The 21,880-nt window shown below is 36.7% G+C and overlaps 4 protein-coding genes and 1 non-coding gene across 7 annotated transcripts; 2 read left to right on the forward strand and 3 right to left on the reverse strand.

The window, feature by feature from the left end:
* The first annotated feature begins 2,654 nt into the window (after positions 1-2,654).
* LOC116140704 (carotenoid cleavage dioxygenase 8 homolog B, chloroplastic) lies at positions 2,655-6,616 on the forward strand. The gene is made up of 6 exons (XM_031426298.1): positions 2,655-2,984; positions 3,857-4,600; positions 4,693-4,889; positions 5,482-5,671; positions 5,800-5,902; positions 6,335-6,616. Exons 1-6 carry the CDS (start codon positions 2,691-2,693, stop codon positions 6,478-6,480), a joined length of 1,674 nt encoding a protein of 557 aa, XP_031282158.1. The 5' UTR covers positions 2,655-2,690; the 3' UTR covers positions 6,481-6,616.
* A 205-nt stretch (positions 6,617-6,821) lies between these two features.
* Positions 6,822-11,011, reverse strand: LOC116140673 (probable transcriptional regulatory protein At2g25830). 3 transcript variants are annotated; one of them, XM_031426270.1, is made up of 7 exons: positions 10,644-11,011; positions 10,107-10,168; positions 9,689-9,845; positions 9,244-9,521; positions 8,388-8,508; positions 7,289-7,389; positions 6,822-7,206 (listed from the first exon to the last, which is right to left on the reverse strand). In XM_031426270.1, exons 1-6 carry the CDS (start codon positions 10,902-10,904, stop codon positions 7,297-7,299), a joined length of 972 nt encoding a protein of 323 aa, XP_031282130.1. In that variant the 5' UTR covers positions 10,905-11,011; the 3' UTR covers positions 6,822-7,206; positions 7,289-7,296. The 3 variants fall into 3 exon arrangements, with proteins under 3 accessions (XP_031282130.1, XP_031282129.1, XP_031282131.1); XM_031426271.1 differs by lacking the exon at positions 6,822-7,206 and adding an exon at positions 8,201-8,238 and having other exon boundaries at positions 7,301-7,389; XM_031426269.1 differs by having other exon boundaries at positions 6,824-7,389.
* A 375-nt stretch (positions 11,012-11,386) lies between these two features.
* On the reverse strand, positions 11,387-11,537 carry LOC116140718. Its single transcript, XR_004129686.1, has one exon. It is a non-coding gene; the product is annotated as a U4 spliceosomal RNA (small nuclear RNA).
* A 2,133-nt stretch (positions 11,538-13,670) lies between these two features.
* Positions 13,671-14,876, reverse strand: LOC116140712 (F-box/LRR-repeat protein 4-like). The gene has a single exon (XM_031426307.1). It carries the CDS (start codon positions 14,789-14,791, stop codon positions 13,706-13,708), a length of 1,086 nt encoding a protein of 361 aa, XP_031282167.1. The 5' UTR covers positions 14,792-14,876; the 3' UTR covers positions 13,671-13,705.
* Positions 14,877-16,916: 2,040 nt separating this feature from the next.
* LOC116140697 (protein unc-13 homolog) lies at positions 16,917-21,501 on the forward strand. Its single transcript, XM_031426292.1, has 5 exons — positions 16,917-17,479; positions 17,761-18,627; positions 18,872-19,327; positions 19,833-20,022; positions 20,112-21,501. The coding sequence occupies exons 1-5, from the start codon at positions 16,964-16,966 to the stop codon at positions 21,044-21,046; spliced, it is 2,964 nt and encodes a 987-aa protein (XP_031282152.1). The 5' UTR covers positions 16,917-16,963; the 3' UTR covers positions 21,047-21,501.
* Positions 21,502-21,880: the final 379 nt, after the last annotated feature.

Consider the following 21,880-nt stretch of genomic DNA (forward strand, 5'->3'; position numbering starts at 1 on the left):
TATGAACTGGAGACTTCTTGGACTATGCCAACTGTACTGAGGCATGATTGGTCGAGCCCGCCATATCGGGGTCCTAGCTCAGCGTCACGATTTACTTGGAAACCTCAAGGATTATACCCCCGAGGACTATCGAACCTGTAAGTGAATCGAACATGCGATCAATCGTGTGCTTGCTGGATGAAGACATAATTAAAGCTCGCTTCTGGGTACTTGAAACTGAAGTGAACATGTGTCAAAGCTCAAAAGACTCGACGACCTATCCACACTTTGCTTTCAATTCAAGCAACTGAGATAGCTCACGCTAGACGACGAATGCACGCGACCTATCCAGGATTTCAGCGGCCACCACGTTAAACCCTCCTTAAACCCAAGACCACCGAAGACACGCTTAAAAAGTAAACCCTTAGAAGGCTCAATGTGGCCACGATAATGGCCACCCTTAGCCGCAAAAATAGAGAAGGCAACTAAAGAGAGGGAAAGAAGCTTTATTGGAATAAGAGAGTGGGAAGAACTCGCCGGAAAGAGTACCGTGACGACAATGAAGCAGCAACAGAATAAGCAAAAGACGTCAAAGAATTTTCACAAGTTGAGTGAGTGTCTGACGACTTCACTCATTTTTATAGTACCTTACATGGGAGACGAAAAGGCGGGGTTCGATCGTAGCTGTCAATCTATAATGAATCCCAACCCTCTATTTATCGAGAAATCCTAGCCCTTGGACGTGGCCACTGTCAACCATTAGCGAGGGGCGATGAACTATCAGACTGTTGCAATCATAACTGTCATCGCACGTCGCCTCAACTCCGCGCGTGGACAACTGTAGTCGCCCACGCATGATGAAACATGACTGCCAAAAGGCAGCTGCATTTAATGGGACATAACCACGTGGAATTTACATAATTTTCCTAACCATTCATATTCCAAGTTTGACAGGTGTCACAGAGGAGAGAAGATCCAAGTGTGAAGTACGTCGACCGGCAATGGGTTTTACCGTCGAAGCTCGACCAAACCACGTCTGATGGCCCACTAACGACACCGAGCTTGATGTTAAATCGAGCAATAGTCTTCAAAGCTCGAAACAAGCATCGAACACTAGGGGGCAGTTGTTGTGTGTGATTTTTCTACCAAGCTTGGAGCATCGCAAGGATATAGTTCTATCTAGAACCAGCTCAACTCCACCGATTGTCCGACCCAACATAAGTTCGTCAAGATATAGCTCGATCCAGCACAAGCTAGTCGCGAACAATCCAAGTGATCATTCAACCAATTCCTAGATAACTTCATATCCTAGATATCTTGGGAATGATCAAATTAATAGTAATCTTTGCGCAATCACAATGCTTAATCGCGAGAATATCGGAGTTGCATTTCAATTTAATTGTAATCTCTTTATTTTCGTTATTTTCTTTGTACAAACTCTATATATAAAACCCCTCAAACAATATTGAGGAAGGGGTTGGAAAATATTCCTAGAATCATTATTGTAAGCTCTCACAGTAAATTAAAAGAATAGTGGACGTAGGCTCAAGAATTCATCTCACTAAACCACTTTAAAATTCTTTTTGCCATTTACTTTATTGTATTTATTATTCATTCATTATTGATTATCCGTAATCACGCACATACCAATTCCGATTCCACCAAGGTTGATTAAGTTACTCTAGTTGGCACAGATTTTTGTATTAACAAATTAAAGTGGCAAATATGAATTAGAGGAAAAGAGCTTGGACTTTGGAGGTGGAACCTCCTATTATAAGCCTAGTTGCAATTGATATTGATATCCTGGAAAAGGTAACGGAGTTAGGAAGGGGGAGCAAGGGTGGTTACTGGTGTGTCTTCTCCAACGCTCAAGTCAATCTACAGTGTGATAAGGGTGAATCAAATAAGCATGAACTTCCAAGAGTAAAGAAGAATTCTTTACGTTTTGTGAGTGTTTGTGCCTTGTTCAAAACTACATCCTCATGGACCTCATCCTTAATTTATATACGTAGACTTCTTAGAGATTAGACACGTGTAAGAGATAGTGGCATTTGTGATTTCTCAAACCATTTTTTTGACCTTGATAGATCCCAAACCCTATTCATTGTCTTAGGTGGGAGACTAGACTTGAGTTGACATTTGACATGACGGATTGGCTCAGTGTGGCCTCCCTACGTGTTGTAGAGGACTCATAGAAGCAAATTATCCCATAACAGAAACTGTACACCAATTTATGCAAGACAAATGAAACGAGGATGGGATTTCAAAATCTCATCACCTCATTGGAGAGAGTCACTAGATTATATGGGCGAGAGATTTTTTTTCATTAGTAGGAGATGTTTTTAAAAAAGCCGAAAAACAAAATTGTATTAATCCAATAATATCTGAAATTTATTATTAAGAAAAATCAAATTTGATGATATATATAGTAGTTGTATTAACATTGTGCTAATACCATAAGCATCTTTTTTGTATTATGGAGTATCCACATCAGATAAATTATTTTATTCCTAAGAAAAATAAAAATGGTAATATGTCTTATAGTGTAAAGGAATTCCACCAATCGAGATTCCTATTTGCTGTGCGCCATTAGTTTTAACTTTAACTCTAAGCCGTCTCTATATATATATATCATTCACAATTTCACACTCTTCACTCATAATTACTCGCCCTTCCTTCTCTTTTCACATCTCAATACCAGTAACTCTTTCATGGCTTCCTTAGCATTTTCGGCTATGGGTCGCTTTCTAACGCAGTCCTCTGATCAGACGGTTTCAGATTATAAGTCTGACCAGAGTTTCTCCTCAGGGAAGGGCATATTTGCTAGGAAACAAGACTCTAGAAATTTAGCAGTCACAAACGTTGCAAGCCCACACAGGCCAGTGATTGCCCCATTGCCGGAAAAAGAAAATTTTGTTAACCAGCATCATGTTGCATGGACAAGCGTTAGACAGGAACGATGGGAAGGAGAGCTGGATGTGGAAGGAGAAATACCCCTATGGCTGGTATGTTACTTCTAAACTAGTTTACTAAGATATATACCTTCTCTTATATTGATATATGCGTTGCAAGTGTAAATGATTCAGACTGTATTGAGACTAGACCAATACGAGCTAAATACCCCTATTATTTTGGTGGCCATTAACCACTTCAGACAAACAATAAAGGATTCTACTTTACACGTTTTCACCACTTATTTATTGCTGCTTCAGAGAATTTAATGAAAGACGTTCAGTGATCCTTTTCCTCTTACATCTATTGCTGACTATAACACAGAAAGAAGATAAAATCTTATTCATTCAATAAATATAAGAAGAGAAAAGAAATCTGCTTCAGGTGTTAAACAGGATTTTAGTCATCAACTTCTATTTTATTCCTAGAATATAAAGATACTTGAAGATGATTCAGATTACAGAGTTTTGTTTAAACAAACAACTTTCTTTTTTATTTATTTTCTGAGCATAAGTACCTTCTAGGTGTATGACAACAACCGCATATTCTCTACAATGAAATAATGATGAAATGATAATAATAATCAATAACTATAATATAATGTTTTCTTAGATATAGTGATGCCCAATGATATGGCTTGTATAGTTGGCTTGGAAAGAACAGTATACTTTGTTTAACCCAATATAATAATAAAACTTCAAAACTCTACGGCAACTTCATACCCTATTATTCGTCTTCTCATATATATATACCAACAAAATCTAATTTTAAACAATATCTCAGGTGCCTCGGAAATACGTGTCTCATTCCAGAACCACATTAAAGAATAAATTTTATTCTTTATAATATTTCCCTGTAGAAAAATTTAAAAAGAAGAATTTTATATATAGTATATCAATTAATTAATGATCCTACTCACATGCAGAAAGGCACATACCTAAGAAATGGTCCTGGTCTGTGGCACATTGAAGACTACAACTTCCGGCACCTCTTCGACGGCTATGCCACTCTAGTCAAGCTCTACTTTGAAAAAGGTCGCCTAATCGCCGGCCACCGTCAAATTGAATCTGAAGCCTACAAAGCTGCAAAGAAGAATAAAAAGTTATGTTACCGTGAATTCTCAGAGGTTCCAAAAACTAATAACTTCTTATCTTACATTGGGGATCTTGCAAACCTCTTCTCTGGTGCATCTTTGACTGATAACGCCAATACCGGCGTGGTTAAACTTGGAGATGGACGTGTTGTTTGCTTGACGGAGACACAAAAGGGCTCCATAGTTATCGACCCGGACACACTGGACACAATAGGAAAGTTTGAGTACAGTGACACATTGGGGGGTTTGATTCATGCTGCTCATCCCATTGTGACTGAGAAGGAGTTTTTAACGTTGTTGCCTGATTTAATAAACCCGGGGTACTTGGTGGTGAGGATGGAGCCGGGGACTAATGAAAGGAAGGTGATTGGGCGGGTCAATTGCCGAAGTGGCCCAGCACCCGGCTGGGTGCACTCTTTTCCAGTCACTGAACATTATGTGGTCATTCCTGAGATGCCCTTGCGATACTGCGCGCAGAATTTGCTTAGGGCTGAGCCCACACCACTATACAAGTTCGAGTGGCACCCTGAGTCTAAAGGGTTTATGCATGTTATGTGCAAAGCTAGTGGCAAAATTGTAAGTCCATTATCATCACTGTGTTCTATGGTTTGATTCCTTAATTTGTTATAAAAGTAGGTTAATTTTGTGGTTGAATTATTATAATAAAGGTGGCAAGCGTGGAAGTGCCATTGTTTGTGACATTCCATTTCATCAATGCATACGAAGAGAAAGACGAAGATGGAAGGATGACAGCGGTTATTGCTGATTGTTGTGAACACAATTCAGATACAACAATCCTGGATAAACTTAGACTGCAAAACCTCCGCTCATTCAATGGTACCGATGATGTACTGCCGGATGCAAGGTATGTGATATGTATAATTCTCCCGGCATATTTATATAATTAATTAATACCTTTTACCCAATTTACTTAAGAGTTTTTTAAATTTTTTGTTGGCTCGTGATTGTCCTACTACTAGTTTCAAGCCAAGCCATCACGGTGCTTCCAACACACTGTCCCATCAGTCCAGGAAAAAAAAACAAAATCAAAAACAGAAAGTATCTCTCTACCTGTATGTAAATTGAAGGAATTCTGTTTTGTTCCAAGATGACGAGGCTACCATCCCGTGCACTAATTAAAATTTCGGATTTCCATTTAATGCCATCCAAAATCTGAGATGGGGCCAAGGGTTCCTCTAATAACTAAACTAGTTTACGTTAATTTTGCTTTGTTGCATGCATGAACCTGAAGTATATATATTTTCTATTTAAACTTAAACCCTTCCTAGCTCGTCCTAATATAAACAAGAGATTCCCTTATTCCATAACATTTTGTACAAGTCCACAGATATCTAGCTAATTTAATTAGCAAGTACTTACATTTAAGCATAAATCCAAATAGTGTATCATCATGGGATAATAAATGATCAACTTTTGAATACGATCAAATTAAACAGGGTTGGAAGGTTCAGAATACCATTGGATGGGAGTCCATTTGGAAAGTTGGAGGCAGCGCTCGAACCAGATGAACATGGAAGAGGAATGGACATGTGTAGCATTAACCCTGCATATTTGGGGAAAATGTACAGATACGCATATGCTTGTGGAGCCCAACGTCCATGCAACTTCCCCAACACTCTCACTAAGGTAAACTCAGCGGCGCCACCCACTTGGCCACTTCCACTGGCTAGTACCAGTACTAGTAAAACCACAAGTGGCCCCCGGGTTTTTGAGTCTTTGGTTGATATTAACGCGTAATTAATTATTTATTGCAGATTGATTTAGTGAAGAAAAAGGCCAAGAATTGGTATGACGAAGGAGCTGTCCCCTCAGAACCTTTCTTTGTGGCTCGCCCAGGAGCCACAGACGAAGACGATGGTCAGTGCTTCCGTTCTTTATTTCTTCATTAGTTATCAACTAAAATTTTGGTCCATAGCCCAAAAGAAAAACTGATAAAGAATATCAAAGTTCAAAACAAATTTACTGTTTGACCACGAATTGAGACACTTTTACCTTAATAATTTCCTGCCCCAGCTAGTTTTAGGAACAACTGACAATATTTATATATTGGCAGTTTTTTTTTTTTTTTTTTTTTTTTTTTTGGACCACGGCATAGGTTGAAGAAAATCAAGCATCTTTCTTGGAACCCTAATTTACAAATATTAAATAATAATAATATACGGCTTATATATATTAGTCACTTAAATTATGATACTGACAGGATGTATATATAACATGCAAAATATCTCTACTGAAATCTTCTCCATAATGATATCTTCGTACTTTTAACAAATATTGGACATAATACAGGCGTGGTAATCTCCATGATCAGTGAAAGAAATGGAGGTGGGTATGCATTGTTGTTGGATGGATCCACATTCGAAGAAATTGCTAGAGCAAAGTTCCCCTACGGTCTACCTTATGGGTTACATGGATGTTGGGTTCCAAAAAACTAAAATTCCAGGCCTAGCTACATGTATATTTTATATATTGCTCTATACTTCTATCTACGAGTGAGAGTGAGATCAATCTAGTTGATGGGTAGCTGTGTGATCTTATTGTGTAATGTATTGTTACAATTTTGTAAAGCTTTCCCAATTACAAATATATTATATCATAGATTACATTAGTTTACCTTTTAACAAATGGCACATAATAAATGATGACTACTTCACAAATGCCTTAGTACAGGAAGATTGGATTTCGTTTGCATGGCGTAAGAGATGATCTAAATGTCGAAAAACTATTTATATTATCAGGTGAAATACTCCTTTAATTAATGCTGGATCAAACACCTTTTTTTGGTTCATATCCCACTAGGAGTAGGAGATAGTTCTTTTCCAGTTTGAACAGAAAGATTAAAAAACATTACAATTCAATAACCTGAGAGAGAGAATATGGTTGCATTGAAATTTGAAGGGCTTAAATGATGTATCAGGAACTACTCCTTTTCCTATTACTAATTAGACAAAATCAAATGATTAATCATCCCAAAACAAATGGGTAAATTCAGCTCTCTGTTTTCTTCCAGTTTCAGTAATCATATATGAAAGTATATAATATCCCTCCCTACCTCTACGGCTCTACCTTTCCTCCACATCAAAGAAGGCCCAAGCCAAGACTTGCTCTCCGAACAACAGTGAGGCCGTCAGAGTTACATAGTCAAATGAAGACTCCACACTCTGGAAAAATAAAATATTCTGAAGACTGTCATGAAAGCATCAAAACCTAAAATTCAATTGTTGAGATGGTGTTAGAAGATACAGCTTTGATCACTTCTGGTCAGTATAAACAGCATCAACATCATCAAGCTCAAGTAATTTAGACATAAGTTCCTTGTTCAAATCCATAGCTTCTTCATCTGCCTGAAACGAACCCAGTAACACATTAATGCCAGCATCTCGCTTCATGCAAATGGAAAAGTATAAAAGAAAATGCAATTCTTTGAACAGTCAATTAGAAAACAGCTGCAAAATTAATGTATATTTTCATTAGTCTATAGCAAAGCACATTACTAAATCATTGTGCATGAGAATTACATATGACAAAAGGCCTTAGTTAAGGGGGTAAGCATTCTCAATATCTAGCTAGCACACATTTCCAAAATTAAATCTGTCTCTCATTTAACAACTAAACAATGCATTATACAAATGAATGACACAGATTGGAAAAGGCAGTTCCAATTATTTGAATGGAAACTCAAACTATAGAAATGGGAAAACCCAGAACTAAAAGATGAGGCAAGAATTATTAACATCATGATGTTGAAGCAACCTAGTTTTTAAAAAAAAAAAATATTAATCCATGCATAAATCTATATGGCATTCAGAGTTTTCTAAAACCGTTATCTAGGTTACTGTTGGTTCAGAACACCAGCAAAAGTGTCAAAATCAAACATTTTCACAATTAGGGTATGCTTGATTTGAAGATCTGAAGTAAGAGTGGATTTGGGATCCATAAAGTCAGAAACCTACGTTATGAGAAAAATGATGTAATAACATCTATTGTTTATCATAGTATCCAGATATCTCTCCCAACAGCTTGGCAAAGAAACAGTGGGAAGATAAGCGTAGTCAGTTGCTGTTTGCTGTGTATGAAAAAGTAGAATGTATTTACATGGCTTTGAAGATAATGGGACAAGAAAGATGATAAATTAGAGAACTTTAAGTTGTATACATTGCCTATGACAATCTTTCTTCAATCACTCCAAGTGGCTGCACGGAAGGAAAATTTCTTTGACATCAAATACTTATATCCAATCATTCCACAAAATAACAGAAAAAAAGAAAAAGAAAAAGAAAAAAAAGTTACTGATTAAAGAGAGTATACAGAGCAGAGAACCATGCAAATGCCAGAAACAGACCTCTATAGTGCTTATGGGAAGCAACTCAGATCCATTATCAGTCTCAAACATTATTCTTTCCTCACGTAGCTTTGATAGTATGGCTGGGTAGTTCTCAGCCGAACTTACAATTTTATAATAGCTGCCAGAGAAACCAACAAGAATTAAGAACCTTCTCATTAGAGTAGCAGAGTTTAATAATATGGGGGAATACGGGAATAGTGGGGTGCAGTAGAGAATTTCACAAGCAAGCATACCTTACATCAATTTACACAGATAATTCTTAACACAACCAAAAGTGGGGGTTTTCCCAAGAGAATTCCATGGAATGCCTCCTCAAAATCTTAGGGTGCACAATGTTTTTGTTTACCCTTTTATTCATTTTCTAATAGATAATAGATGGAATAGTTTTTTTTTTTTTTTTTTTTAATTATTTTAGCTATCTTTGTAACAAATAAAATTGCGTAGGTCCGAAAGTTTATATAAAACCTTTCATACCATAAAAATTCAACTTTCCAAACATAAGTAGCCATCTCCAATTCCTTGAGAAGGATATTTCTACTTCATTCCCACCTAGCATCACAACAATTAGGCGTTGAATACAAAAATTCCTACCATGATCTGTAGCTTGAATAGTACAAAGGTGAAACAAAAACTGAAGATATCATGTTTCATCCAAAAAAAAGACTTAAATGCACCACACGTCAGTATCCATTACCCTTCCTCCAGTATATTATCCGGTATTAAGGAAAGTAATGGCAGAATAAGTAGGATAAGTATGAGATGATAATAATAGCAGAAAGTAGAGCTGAAGCAGGAAAAAACAGATCAGGAACATAACATCTTCTAACAAAAGACAGAGGAACTGGAGCACTACCTTTCTGACCTATCTTCATCAGTATCATCTTCATAAACAGGGGGTTCAATAACATCCTCAGCACCAGCATCTAAAGCAATGGCAAGGAGCTGGTCTTTGTCAGCATCTGTGACTTTTATATTTACAACACGAACACGTCTGAACTTGAACATAACAGATCCTGGATCTGCCATCTTTCCTCCATAGTCCTTCACAACCTCTCTAACAGATGCCACAGATCGATTAATTTTATCCGTAAGGACTTCAACTACCATACTAACTCCTCCATAACCATAAACCTGAAAATAGTAGAATCACTTTACGTGAAAGCCAACAAATGTACCCTAACCATTAAAGTCAGGAAAGATATTAAGAGTATCAATTCAACCAAAACAACATTTACTGATCAATCATCATAAATTCATAACAGCATTAATATAAAATTAGTGGTTGTTATAGATATCACCTCATATATTTTCTCAATGTAAGCCTCTTGTCCCTTCTCAGTAGCTCTCTTAATGTTGCGTTCCAAAATATCTTTGGGTACATCCAGCTCCTTGGCTTTCTCAAGTACAGCAGCCAGAACCGTATTTGAAATAGAACTTGGACCACCTTTCTTAACACTGCATCATCGGATACAATGACAATGATTTAGTAAGTTCTTTCAATCATTGGAACTCCAAGGTTATCATAAGCAGAAAGGCTGTCATAAAACCAACAGGAAATAAAAAGGTAGCTATAATGTTAAAATCCCAAAACAAGGGAGTTGATTTGAAAATATAACATTTAAAAGAATAATCTCTTTGCAAGAACTTCACACCAATAAACTAAAAAAAGCAATGTTGTATACTCTAGATTAATTTTCAGCTTAGCAACTAACTTACGCAGATATGACTTCCTTTCCCATCCTTGAGTACAATTTTGCCTTCTTTGCATCTTGAGCCCCCTGCATTAAAGGCTTATTCAGAAAACTATGTAGAAGGCCAGAGAAAAAATGTAGTCAAGAATCTAGATATCCACAAGCACAAACCAGCCATCATATCGATCTTAAAATTACCATAATCAATATATACTTGCATATATTACAGCATGCTTCAACGTCAAAGAAATTATTATTCAATTCAGAATCATTCCAAAATAAATTTTCACTTTCTTACTACAACATAAATGCAGAGGAGTCCCTATACCATTGCTAAATGATATCTGACAGACATAATCAATATCCGACAAGTTACATTATATATACAATTAGTGGCACTATAAACCACACAAACTTCTAAAACTCTAGCATACAAGAGTAATTTGATGACAAGAATCTGACTGAGGTCTTTTATCAAATAAGTGATGTTCCAGTGAACAAAAAAGCTAGTCAATAAACAAAAACAAATACTCAAATAGAGAGTGTAGAGTGAGAGAGAGACCTTTCGGCCAGCAATTTTGCAGGAACGCCTGCCCATACAAACAGGAGGGAATGTCCGTATCGTCCTGAGCTGATAGTTACAGTATTTCACTTCATATAAGTGAACCCATGAAGATGTTGATGATGCTGATGAAAATTGATTCCCGCTAAGCAAACAATTTTTAGAAAGAGCAAATGAATTGAAAGAGCATTTTGAAGAGGCGCCATTTGAGATTCTATGAAGAATAGCACCAACTGCTCTCATTGACGAATGTGTCCCCATGTTTTAGCTCCGCTTCTTAGTTCTTTACACTTCTAAATCTAGCTCCTGTAGCGGTGCAAATTTAATCTATGTATTGGATTGATTGTTTGTAGGCTGTGGCATCAAGTTGGTGACTGACTTATGTGTGTCAGCGTTCATATGCAACCGGAAATACATCCGTACACGTGGCAGAGGTTCAGTTACTGGGCTCATGATTGATGAACCCATCTTACATAAATTTCTACTTTTTATTATTTTTTTTTCGAACTTCTTGTATTTGCATCGCCGCTCTCTTCATCAAATAAATTAAGAATCAACTTCACGTTTGCGCGGACTGTGAGACACTATATTGATCAAAATTTTAAACTAAATGAAACCGACAATTTATAAAATCAGTCACAATCTATATATATAGATTGTGACTGATTTTATAATATAGATTATGACTTGACTTTTATAAATTGAAAAATTTTTGTTGGAAAATTTTAGACTAGGAATTGTAGAGCTTTACCCCGGAGGGAGCCCTTCCAGAAATTCTCGATGGCCTGAGCGTAGCCCAGGCCAACGAGGGGGTTTGGAAATAGTTTTCAACCAGCAATAGACGCGCCTCGGTTAGAACCTCACTAGCTGCGTCATTGCCCCAAGCGCAAAGATGCTTTTTGAACGTCGAGCACTGGCAATTTTATATACATTTCACATGACTCTCTTATCGAACACTGCCGATGTGGGATTAGCCTTTATGCGATTTTAACTGACTGCACTGTCCTCATTCTCCTGAATTACCGTTCATTACGAGGGGTTTGGCGCAAATCCAAAGTTCAGAATAACCAATCAAGCGTACAGACGGAACCTAAAATCTGATGGCACTAGGACTTGCGCAAACTGTGTCCAATTAACGGCAATTTTCTTTTGCCTTGTGTCTTTATGGATGTTCCCTTGATAGCTGATACTTTTTTTTTTTTTTTTTTTTTTTTCTATGAACCTATTTGTTTTCCTTAGACATGAGTCCTAATCAACCTCGGATGCCTCAATATTTCAATATTTTCATTAAACCCATTGTAGATGGAGACAAGGCTATGGAAAATCGATAGAACAGGCTCTTTATGGTTGATACCTGCAACTGGTTCCTCTCAAATGAGACAATAGCATCAACATAAAGCAACTATACCTGTGCACGCTTACCTGCATGTGAGACAGAGAACGGAAACCAGCAACAAAGTAATAGCAACCTTTCAACGATTATAAATCAACAAGCATCTTTTACTTTCATATTATTAATATTAAAAATACAAACTAAAAAAACAATTTATGGAAAGAGATCGATGCCTAATCTTCCTTTCATACAAATCATGCGGCATGACATGGGGGATCAAAGAAAATCAGACTTCTACTTTCCATCCGTTACAAGCTTAAACAGAATGACATTTATTTTTAAGAGTTAAAGAAAAAATCCTTCGATTATGAGTTCAGCTTAAGCATATAATTCTCAACCAACAGCTGTGGAAACAAGAAAATTTGCCTCAATTAGTTAGATGTGTGGAACACACATTCTTCCCTGACAACTATCCAAGTTTCCTTCAATATGAGTTGATCATTTTTGCTTGATTACCAAATAATCTAAACATATCATCTAAACTCAAAAGTAAAGATACATAAACTAAATCGCATATTTGATTCTATAGCAGCTTGATTTCATCCAGTAATGGGCTGGGTTACATGAATAGACTCGTACCCTACAAACAAAAAATGAAAAGGAGTTAAATTTGTAAAATCAAAACCAATACCATTTTCTTTGTCATGAAATTAACTATAATGAAATTATACTCTGAGCAGCAGTAAAAGGACAAGTAATAGATACATTATTTAGCACTTAAACTGATAACCCTACTTTTTCAACATATTTGATCTCCCTATAAGCATGCTTCAGCAATCAAAACTACATATGGACTAATTTGTAATCCCCATACATGGCTCTTTTTGGTTGAAGGAACTAATATAATTAGTGAATAAGCCTTATACTGAAGCTATGTACCAATCTTTATACAGTCTTTGGAGAGTTAGATTGTCATGATTAGGAAGAGAGAATCCAATCAAGTAAAAAGCGTAATACACGGCCAAACACATAGAGAACCAAAAACAAAGACAAAGCTAATACTATCCAATCAGATTAGAATCAATAAAACTTCGACCAGAGAAAAGAAAAAAAGCAGTAGAATAACCTCACAACTGCATGTAATAATGTTAAACCAATAATCAGCTGTCTAGATCTTAAAACTTCCTACTCTCCGAAGATATCTTGCACAACCTAATTATCATCCCATTCTATTACATTTTTCATTTCACTTTAACAATTGTCTAATAGAAGGCAAATCTTGATCAACATTAACCAACCTCACCATCTCATCTGGAGAGGGAGAAACATTAACTATCCACACTCGGCCAGAATGACTAAAAAAAATGCACCGGGCACTCTTTTTCAGGAGATGGACTAATTATCTGCTCTCTTAGTAAAGGTGATATAATGCCCCCTCCCTACCCCAACCTTACACTTTGTTAAGTCGAAAATTCAATAAAGACAGTGTACACCATTGCCTTATACATAATTCAAGAGCAAGAACACATATACTAAATGAATTAAACATCTATTCACCTATTAACAATATATAAATCTTGCTTTAATAGATACAATTCACAGTAATACTGAAGGAAAACACTCAACAGGTGTATATATATGATGCTTCCCTCAAAATCAGGGTGATAAATGAAACTAATTTTAATAGAATGGAATCAAACCACATAAATTTTACCTTCTTGTTAATCTATCATTTCCAATGTATATGACAGAATCTGCTAATGTTATCCTGCATTGCTGGCGGTATCCAAATTCTCAACCCTTTATCAAGCACAATGTGCCTCAATGACTGGCGTGCAAGCACTGTATCCAAGTCATCTACTTTGATATTGTAAATAGAAGCCAACCCTAGACTTTCCAAACACTCATGGTTTCCAAGAGCACGAACCCCGACTCCTGTGATCAACTCACACCCTGTTAAATCAATGGCCAGCAAATTGTTACAATTCTCAGCAATTGCAACTAGTGTAGTATCCGACACATTAATCAACCAAGAAAAGTTCAATTTCTTAAGAGTCCTAATTGAAGCAACAGCAAGACCACCTAAATCAGTCACTTTTGGTCCACACTCAGCTAAATTCAACTCCTCCAACCAACACATTTGCTGCAAAAGAGACACTCCACGATCAGTAACTCTATCACATTCCGCCATAACCAACTTCTTCAACGATTTTGAGCAAGACCCATTTGCTAAGAAAGACAATCCGTTATCCGTTATCAAAGTACAACCATCCAAATTCAAAACCCTAATCGACTTTGCCATCCCAATTGCTTCTAATGCTTGATCACCAATCAAACTACATCTTCCTAAATCCAAATTTGTCAAACTTTTGGATGAATTATTAATAATCGAAAGAACAGCAACATTCCCGATATTTCTTCTCTTTCTTAATAAAACTTTGCACAAATTTCGACAACCATTAGCTAGAGCACAAACACCATCGTCACCAAAGTTATCCCCACTGGACGAATAATCATGGTCGTAACTTTCATTTGTTTCTTTGAAATTAAGACTGAAATTCTGGATCTTCGGACAGGTTTTGGCTATAAATTCGAGGTGGGCATCGGTGAGTAATTTTGATGATTCAAATGTGACTAAGTTTGGGAATCTTGGTAAAAAACGATGAAGCGAATCGGGTTCAAGAACTCGGATTGATGATCGGTTCTCGCCCTCGACTCTGAGCCATTGCTTACAAACAAGAGAGAAAGAGTTTCTGTCTTGATCATTGAGACGGTCGTGGATTAAGCTTAGCTCATCGTCACCAAGTGTTGACATGACCTCAAACCCTAACTAAAAACTGTGGATTAATGGAAAGAGTAAATGGTAAAGCAATTGTTTGGTAATGGGAGTTGAAACCTGAAAGAAAGAAAGAAAGCCACTTTAGAGAAGCGAGGAGATGTGGTGAGCGTCAGTTTAATGGTGAAATTCTTTGCTTCAAAATTCAAATGCCACCCTCCCCTTCTACGAGCTTTCCTCTGTTGAAAACAAGATTTATCCTCATACCTTATCAAAACCAAAAATAAAAATAATATTCTAAGCTTCACTCACTCTCTCAACTGTTTTGGACTGACAGTGACAGCTCCTCACTAAAATATTTTTATTTAGAGAATTAATTATAGAAAATATTGAGAATGCTTGGAGAGGAAGCATGTACCAGTGTTGCGTGAGCAAAGCCATGTGGGTTGGTTGTTGTTTTTATTTTCATTTGATTTTCAACATTCCACTTTAGAGGCTAAGCTAGGGCAAGGTGTTTAGCTGTCCAAAATTATCCTAACAACTGTCTTTGCATCATAATAATGCTTTTGTTTGCATCCCCAGCTAAGCTTGTATTACTTTCCATAAAATAATTAATGCCCGTATTAATTTCTTTCATTGGACAAGCATGAAATTTATAATTCAAAATCAGGAGTGGATTAATTTATTCAAATACTTAATGCAGTAATATTGTATCCTTCCATTCCATGTGTCATTGATTGACATTAGAAAGACATAAAGAGCACAGTAGCTAATGATTGGCAACAATGGAAGCGATAGAAACTTAAGTTTTACTTGACCTCTTATCATCATCACCTAAATGCTAATACATAGTAAAATACACGACCTTTACTTAAAACTCACGGTATAGGGATGGGCATAAGCTCATTTGGGGGTTTTACGTCTTTCTGGATTCTTATTATGATTTTCCTCGTATTATAATATACCATCTAAAAATAAATTAATTTTATAATATACGTATTAAACATAAAGATTATATTATTAAAAAAAAAATTATAATATATATATTAAACATAAAAACCAACATACTAAATTAATAATATATTAATAGAATTGAAATAATGATTCAACGATGCCATAAAGGACAAAAAAAAATTATAATGATTTATTGATTTATTATAATCAATCAAAACAACAAATAATATATTACTCATAAATAACATATATATTATATATTAACATATGATTATAGATAATAGTATATATAATCTATAACATATATGTTATATATTTATATTTATATACCATATATAATGTACAATGTATAATGTCAAATGTATGCTATGTATAATATATAATATCAAATGTATAACTTTTGTTTCATAGCATTAACATATTATGTATATATATATATATAGGACAAGCCGGGGATTTCGGGGTTAGGGTTGGCCCCAGCCCATCCGTGAATTTCGAGACTAATTTTGGGCCTGATCTTGGCCTAAATCTCAAATGATTCGAGGAAACTTCGTTTCATTTGGGGTAGGTCCTACGGGGCTAGGTTTTATAACTATCCTTATCATATTATGGTTTAATTTAGTTGATTGAATAGCTAAATACAATAATAGAATTTCTAAGGGACTGGTCCGATGATTAAAAAAAAATTATTTTTTTATTAACTTTTTAAGTTTAAACCACTTTGAATTTACTTATCACGTTTATGATTTATTTAAGTATTAAACTTACAAGACGTTTAATGAGTTTTAAAAATTGATTGTGTACAAACTTACTAAAAAACACTGGTTCTCACAATACAGTAGCTGTGTCAACATCCACCTAGTAATACCAACATCTTTCTTTCTTTCTTTCTTTCTTTCTTTCAATAAAGTAAAGTTATATCGTAAAAGTGTGGGCCCCCTCAGGCCCACCAAAGAAGGATCCACTGCCCAAATCCACGCGCCTTCTCTATTTCATTCTCATTTCCATGTGCTTTTATTTTAATTGTTTGAGGTGGGAAATACAAATAATTTTTTATTAATTACTGATGTAACAATTAAAATTAGAAATAAAGAATAAGTCATTGTTTGTACGTTTGAGTTTTGACATTTACACGATTTAATTTAATTTAATGATAAATAAATAAATAAAATAAAAAAAGAATACTCATCTCTCTCAGCTTTTACATTAGAGTAGTTAGTTGTTGAGTTTGAGTCCATTGAGAGACATAGAACAACAATGGCTCACCTCTTCAGAGACCTCTCCCTTGGTCACTCCAAGAGAGAGTCAACACCCCCACCGCTAACACAACAACGCCCACCGCCGCCCCTCACAATGCCTCCCAGACCAATCACCAATCTCCCCTCTCCCTTTGGCCAACTCGCCACTCAACTATCCGATTCCGACCTCCAACTCACCTCTTATGAGATCTTCGTCGCCGCTTGCCGTACTTCCACCGGTAAACCCCTCACTTACATCCCTAACAACTCCACCGACTCACCCAACCACCACAACTCCAACTCTCCCAGTCATAACTCCCCTACGCTCCAACGCTCACTTACTTCTGCGGCTGCTAGCAAGATGAAGAAGGCGCTCGGCTTGAAGTCTCCCGTCTCTAAGAAAAGTCCCGGTTCCGGCCCGGGAAAGTCCAGGAAGGCTATGACTGTAGGTGAGTTAATGAGGACTCAAATGGGAGTTTCTGATACCGTTGATTCAAGAGTACGAAGAGCTTTGCTGAGGATCTCTGCTGCTCAGGTTAGCTTAATTTTATATCCTTAATTTGGGTTGATCTGGTTTAATTTCGATGTAATTAGAACTAAATTTAATTTTTTTTAATTGATCTGATGGATGCAAATATGTATGCAATTGTAAGCTGTGGTAGGTAAATTGGATTATGTTTGTTTGATTTAATGCAGGTAGCAATTTGATAGCTCTGTATTTGTAGTTGTTTTATTAAAAGATTCTTTCTTTAGTTATTATTATTATTATTATTTAGGTTAATTGAACATTGTTTCTTATGGATGCCATTGTTACAGGTTGGAAGGAAAATTGAGTCAACAGTACTTCCACTTGAGCTATTACAGCAGCTCAAGGTTTCTGATTTTACTGATCAACATGAATATGATGCATGGCAGAAGAGAACACTGAAACTTCTTGAAGCTGGACTTCTTTTGCATCCTCGTGTGCCATTTGATAAGTCAAATGCTGCTGCCCAGCGGCTTAGACAAATCATTAACGGGGCTATGGGTCGGCCCATTGAAACTGGGAGAAACAATGAGTCAATGCAAGTTCTTCGTAGTGTTGTCATGTCTCTTGCTTCAAGATCTGATGGGTCTCTGAATGAGTCATGCCACTGGGCTGATGGATTTCCATTTAACCTCAAACTGTATGAAATGCTTTTAGAAGCCTTGTTCGATCCTAGTTGTGAAACATCAATTATTGAGGAAGTTGATGAGCTTATGGAACACATCAAGAAGACTTGGGTAATCCTCGGGATGAATCAGATGCTCCACAATATTTGTTTTACATGGGTTCTATTTAACCGGTTTGTTGCAACTGGACAAGTTGAACCGGACCTATTGTATGCTGCTGATACTCAGCTAGCGGAAGTTGCAAAGGATGCAAAGGCAACGAAGGATGCAGAGTACTCCAAGATTTTGAGCTCTACATTGACTGCAATAATGAGTTGGGCAGAGAAGAGGCTTCTTGCATATCATGATACTTTTGACAGTGGAAATCTTGATACTATGCAGGGTATTGTTTCTGTGGGAGTATCAGCAGCAAAGATTTTAGTTGAGGACATATCTAATGAGTATCGCAGAAAAAGGAGAGGTGAAGTTGATGTGGCTCGAAGCAGGATTGAGACTTACATCAGGTCATCACTTCGAACTGCTTTTGCTCAGGCAAGTCTTCATTATCTTTCACAACCCATGGTCTCTTTTCTTTTCTATTTTCTAATTTTTTTTATTTTATTTCAACTAGGATGGGCAAAGTTGGCAATAGATCAGCCTTTAGTTAAATAACATTTTGAAATCAGGTTAAGATGGCATTGTTTGAGAGTGTTCAGTTGGATTAACTGCATTGTTCTTAGTATTTAACTTTTTGAGGTCAAAGAATGATTTTGGATATGTTTAATTTTTATTATAGAGAATGGAGAAAGCAGACTCAAGCAGGAGAGCATCCAAAAACCAGCCCAATCCTCTCCCTGTACTTGCCATCCTTGCAAAGGACGTTAACGAGCTGGCAATTAATGAGAGGCAGGTCTTTAGTCCAATACTAAAGAAATGGCATCCTCTTGCAGCAGGTGTGGCTGTGGCAACCCTGCATGCTTGTTATGGTAATGAGATAAAACAATTCATATCGGGAATAGCAGAGTTAACACCAGATGCTGTTCAAGTGTTGAGAGCTGCAGATAAACTGGAAAAAGATCTTGTGCAGATTGCAGTGGAGGATTCAGTAGAAAGTGATGACGGTGGGAAGGCAATTATTCGTGAGATGCCTCCTTATGAGGCCGAAACTGCAATTGCCAATCTGATTAAAGTGTGGATTAAGACAAGAATAGACAGATTGAAGGAATGGGTTGACAGGAATTTGCAACAAGAGGTGCACATTGATTATTAATTCATGAAGTTATTTAGTGTTGATAGACTAGACCTCTTAAGCTATAGATCTGTCTATCAATATCATAAAGTATTCTAGTGATGTCTTGTTTATGAGCTTTTACTTTAGGATTGTTAAGAATAGCAAGTCTCATTGAAATTTTAATGGTATGTGGTAATTTTTGGTTGGCATTGCATCTGTGAAAGAGTTGCTGATTTTGAAGTGGTATAATGTTGAGTCTTAATTATTTCAACTGCATAACACACTAGATCTTTAGATGCTTATGTCCATTTTGAGATAGATTTATTCAAGTATCTGCCTTTTCTTTAACCTGATGAAATGAACTTGTCTAGTCAATTCCTTGGTGCGATGTTTTTCTAGACTTGATTGTCTATTCCTTCTTTTCTTTAGTGCTGTTGTCTGTTGTTTTATAGTTGTTGGTGCTGCTTCTAGGAACTTCTTAGTTGTTAGATTTCATTAATCTCATCTGTCCACTGCAATATTATAGGATTGGAACCAACAACCAAATCAAGAAGGATATGCTGCATCTGCTTTTGAAGTATTGAGAATTATTGATGAAACTTTAGATGCATATTTTCAACTGCCAATACCAATGCACCCAGCCTTACTGCCTGACTTGATGGCTGGACTTGACAAATGTCTTCAATACTATGTAACCAAGGCAAAATCTGGCTGTGGTAAATGTTTATGGAGCTCTTAGATGACCTATATATAATTTCATGTTTTCATGCTGCCTAATAACTCCATCTTTCATTCTTATTTGTAGGATCACGGAACACATATGTTCCTACAATGCCAGCATTGACAAGATGCACTACAGGATCAAAGTTTCAAGGTGTATGGAAGAAGAAAGAGAAGTCACCAAATCCTCAAAAGAAGAATTCTCAGGTTGCCACAATGAATGGGGGGAATTCTTTTGGGGTATCACAGCTGTGTGTCCGTATAAATAGTATGCACCGAATCAAAACTGAATTAGATGCTCTGGAGAAGAGAGTAATCACCCATTTGAGGAACTGTGAGTCTGCACATGCAGAAGACTTCTCAAATAGTCTGGGGAAGAAGTTTGAACTCACGCCATCTGCTTGTGTTGAAGCTGTTCAACAACTTTCTGAGGCAGTGGCATATAAAATTGTTTTCCATGATCTAAGTCATGTTTTATGGGATGGTTTGTATGTTGGGGAGCCATCATCCTCTAGGATCGAGCCTTTTCTTCAGGAGCTCGAACGCAATTTGCTGATCATCTCAGATACCATGCATGAAAGAGTTCGTACACGGATTATAACAGATATAATGAAAGCATCTTTTGATGGATTCTTGCTGGTTTTACTTGCTGGAGGTCCCTCTCGTGCTTTCTCACGGCAGGATTCTCAAATAATAGAGGACGATTTTAAGACCCTTAAAGATCTTTTCTGGGCCAACGGGGATGGCTTGCCAACTGAGATTATAGATAAGTTTTCAGCTACAGTAAGAGGTGTACTTCCCCTGTTCCGTACTGATACAGAGAGCTTGATTGAGCGGTTCAGACGTGTGACCCTGGAGACATATGGCTCTTCAGCCAAGTCCAGGCTACCACTTCCTCCAACCTCAGGACAGTGGAATCCTACTGAACCAAACACGCTTCTACGTGTTCTGTGTTACCGGAATGATGAAGCAGCTGCAAAGTTTCTTAAGAAGACTTACAATCTACCTAAGAAACTGTAGTTAGCTGAGGCAAGGTGGCACTGAAATTGCTGTGCAGAAGATTCTTGTAGTTGTACTACTTGTATTTAGTAAAAGATGGTTCATACAGGTGGTGATCATGTTATATGCTTGGTTGAGATGGATCACTGATTTTGTATAGTAAATTGGAAGTGTTGTGGTCAAGTCCAGCTGTTTATTCGATACTTTTTCAAAGTTGATAAGAGGAGAGAATCGGAAGGGCATGAGAGTGAGAAGGGAAGGTAGGTGGATCATTATTATTATATGAAGAAATCTCTTTATTTGTTGTTTATTCTATGCAGCAGTTGGCAGCATCTTTTTTATGTTCCGAGGTTCATTATTTGTTATTAAATATTTATTATTGGTGATTATTTTTTGTGATAAATACCTTTTGCAGTGGTTTGTCTTCTTCCTTATCAAAGATGCATCCAGAATACATGAGCCTTAATTAAGGATAAGGCTATTTTTGATCGCAATCTCTCCCTCGTATGTGTGTGTTTCTGGTGTTGCGAAATGGACTTAGAATGTAAACAATAATGAATGATCAGTTGCACCCTAAAATAACTTCCATTTTAAATTAAGGAGAGACGTTTTTCCTTGACCCAAAAACTGAAGCAGGATATAATAGCTGTTCGGTTCGGGATAACATACTTATTGAAAGTAAAAATTACGTCAGTTCTCGACTTCTGATTTAGCTGTTTTACAATGATGCTCTTAAGCAATATTCGTGAATGCCTCCTTATGAGGCCGAACTGCAATTGCCAATCTGATTAAAGTGTGGATTAAGAACATGCTTTTATTTTAATTGTTTGAGGTGGGAAATACAAATATTTTTTT

This window comes from Pistacia vera, unplaced genomic scaffold, assembly GCF_008641045.1.
Source record: "Pistacia vera cultivar Batoury unplaced genomic scaffold, PisVer_v2 Contig375, whole genome shotgun sequence".
Taxonomy (NCBI): Eukaryota; Viridiplantae; Streptophyta; class Magnoliopsida; order Sapindales; family Anacardiaceae; genus Pistacia; species Pistacia vera.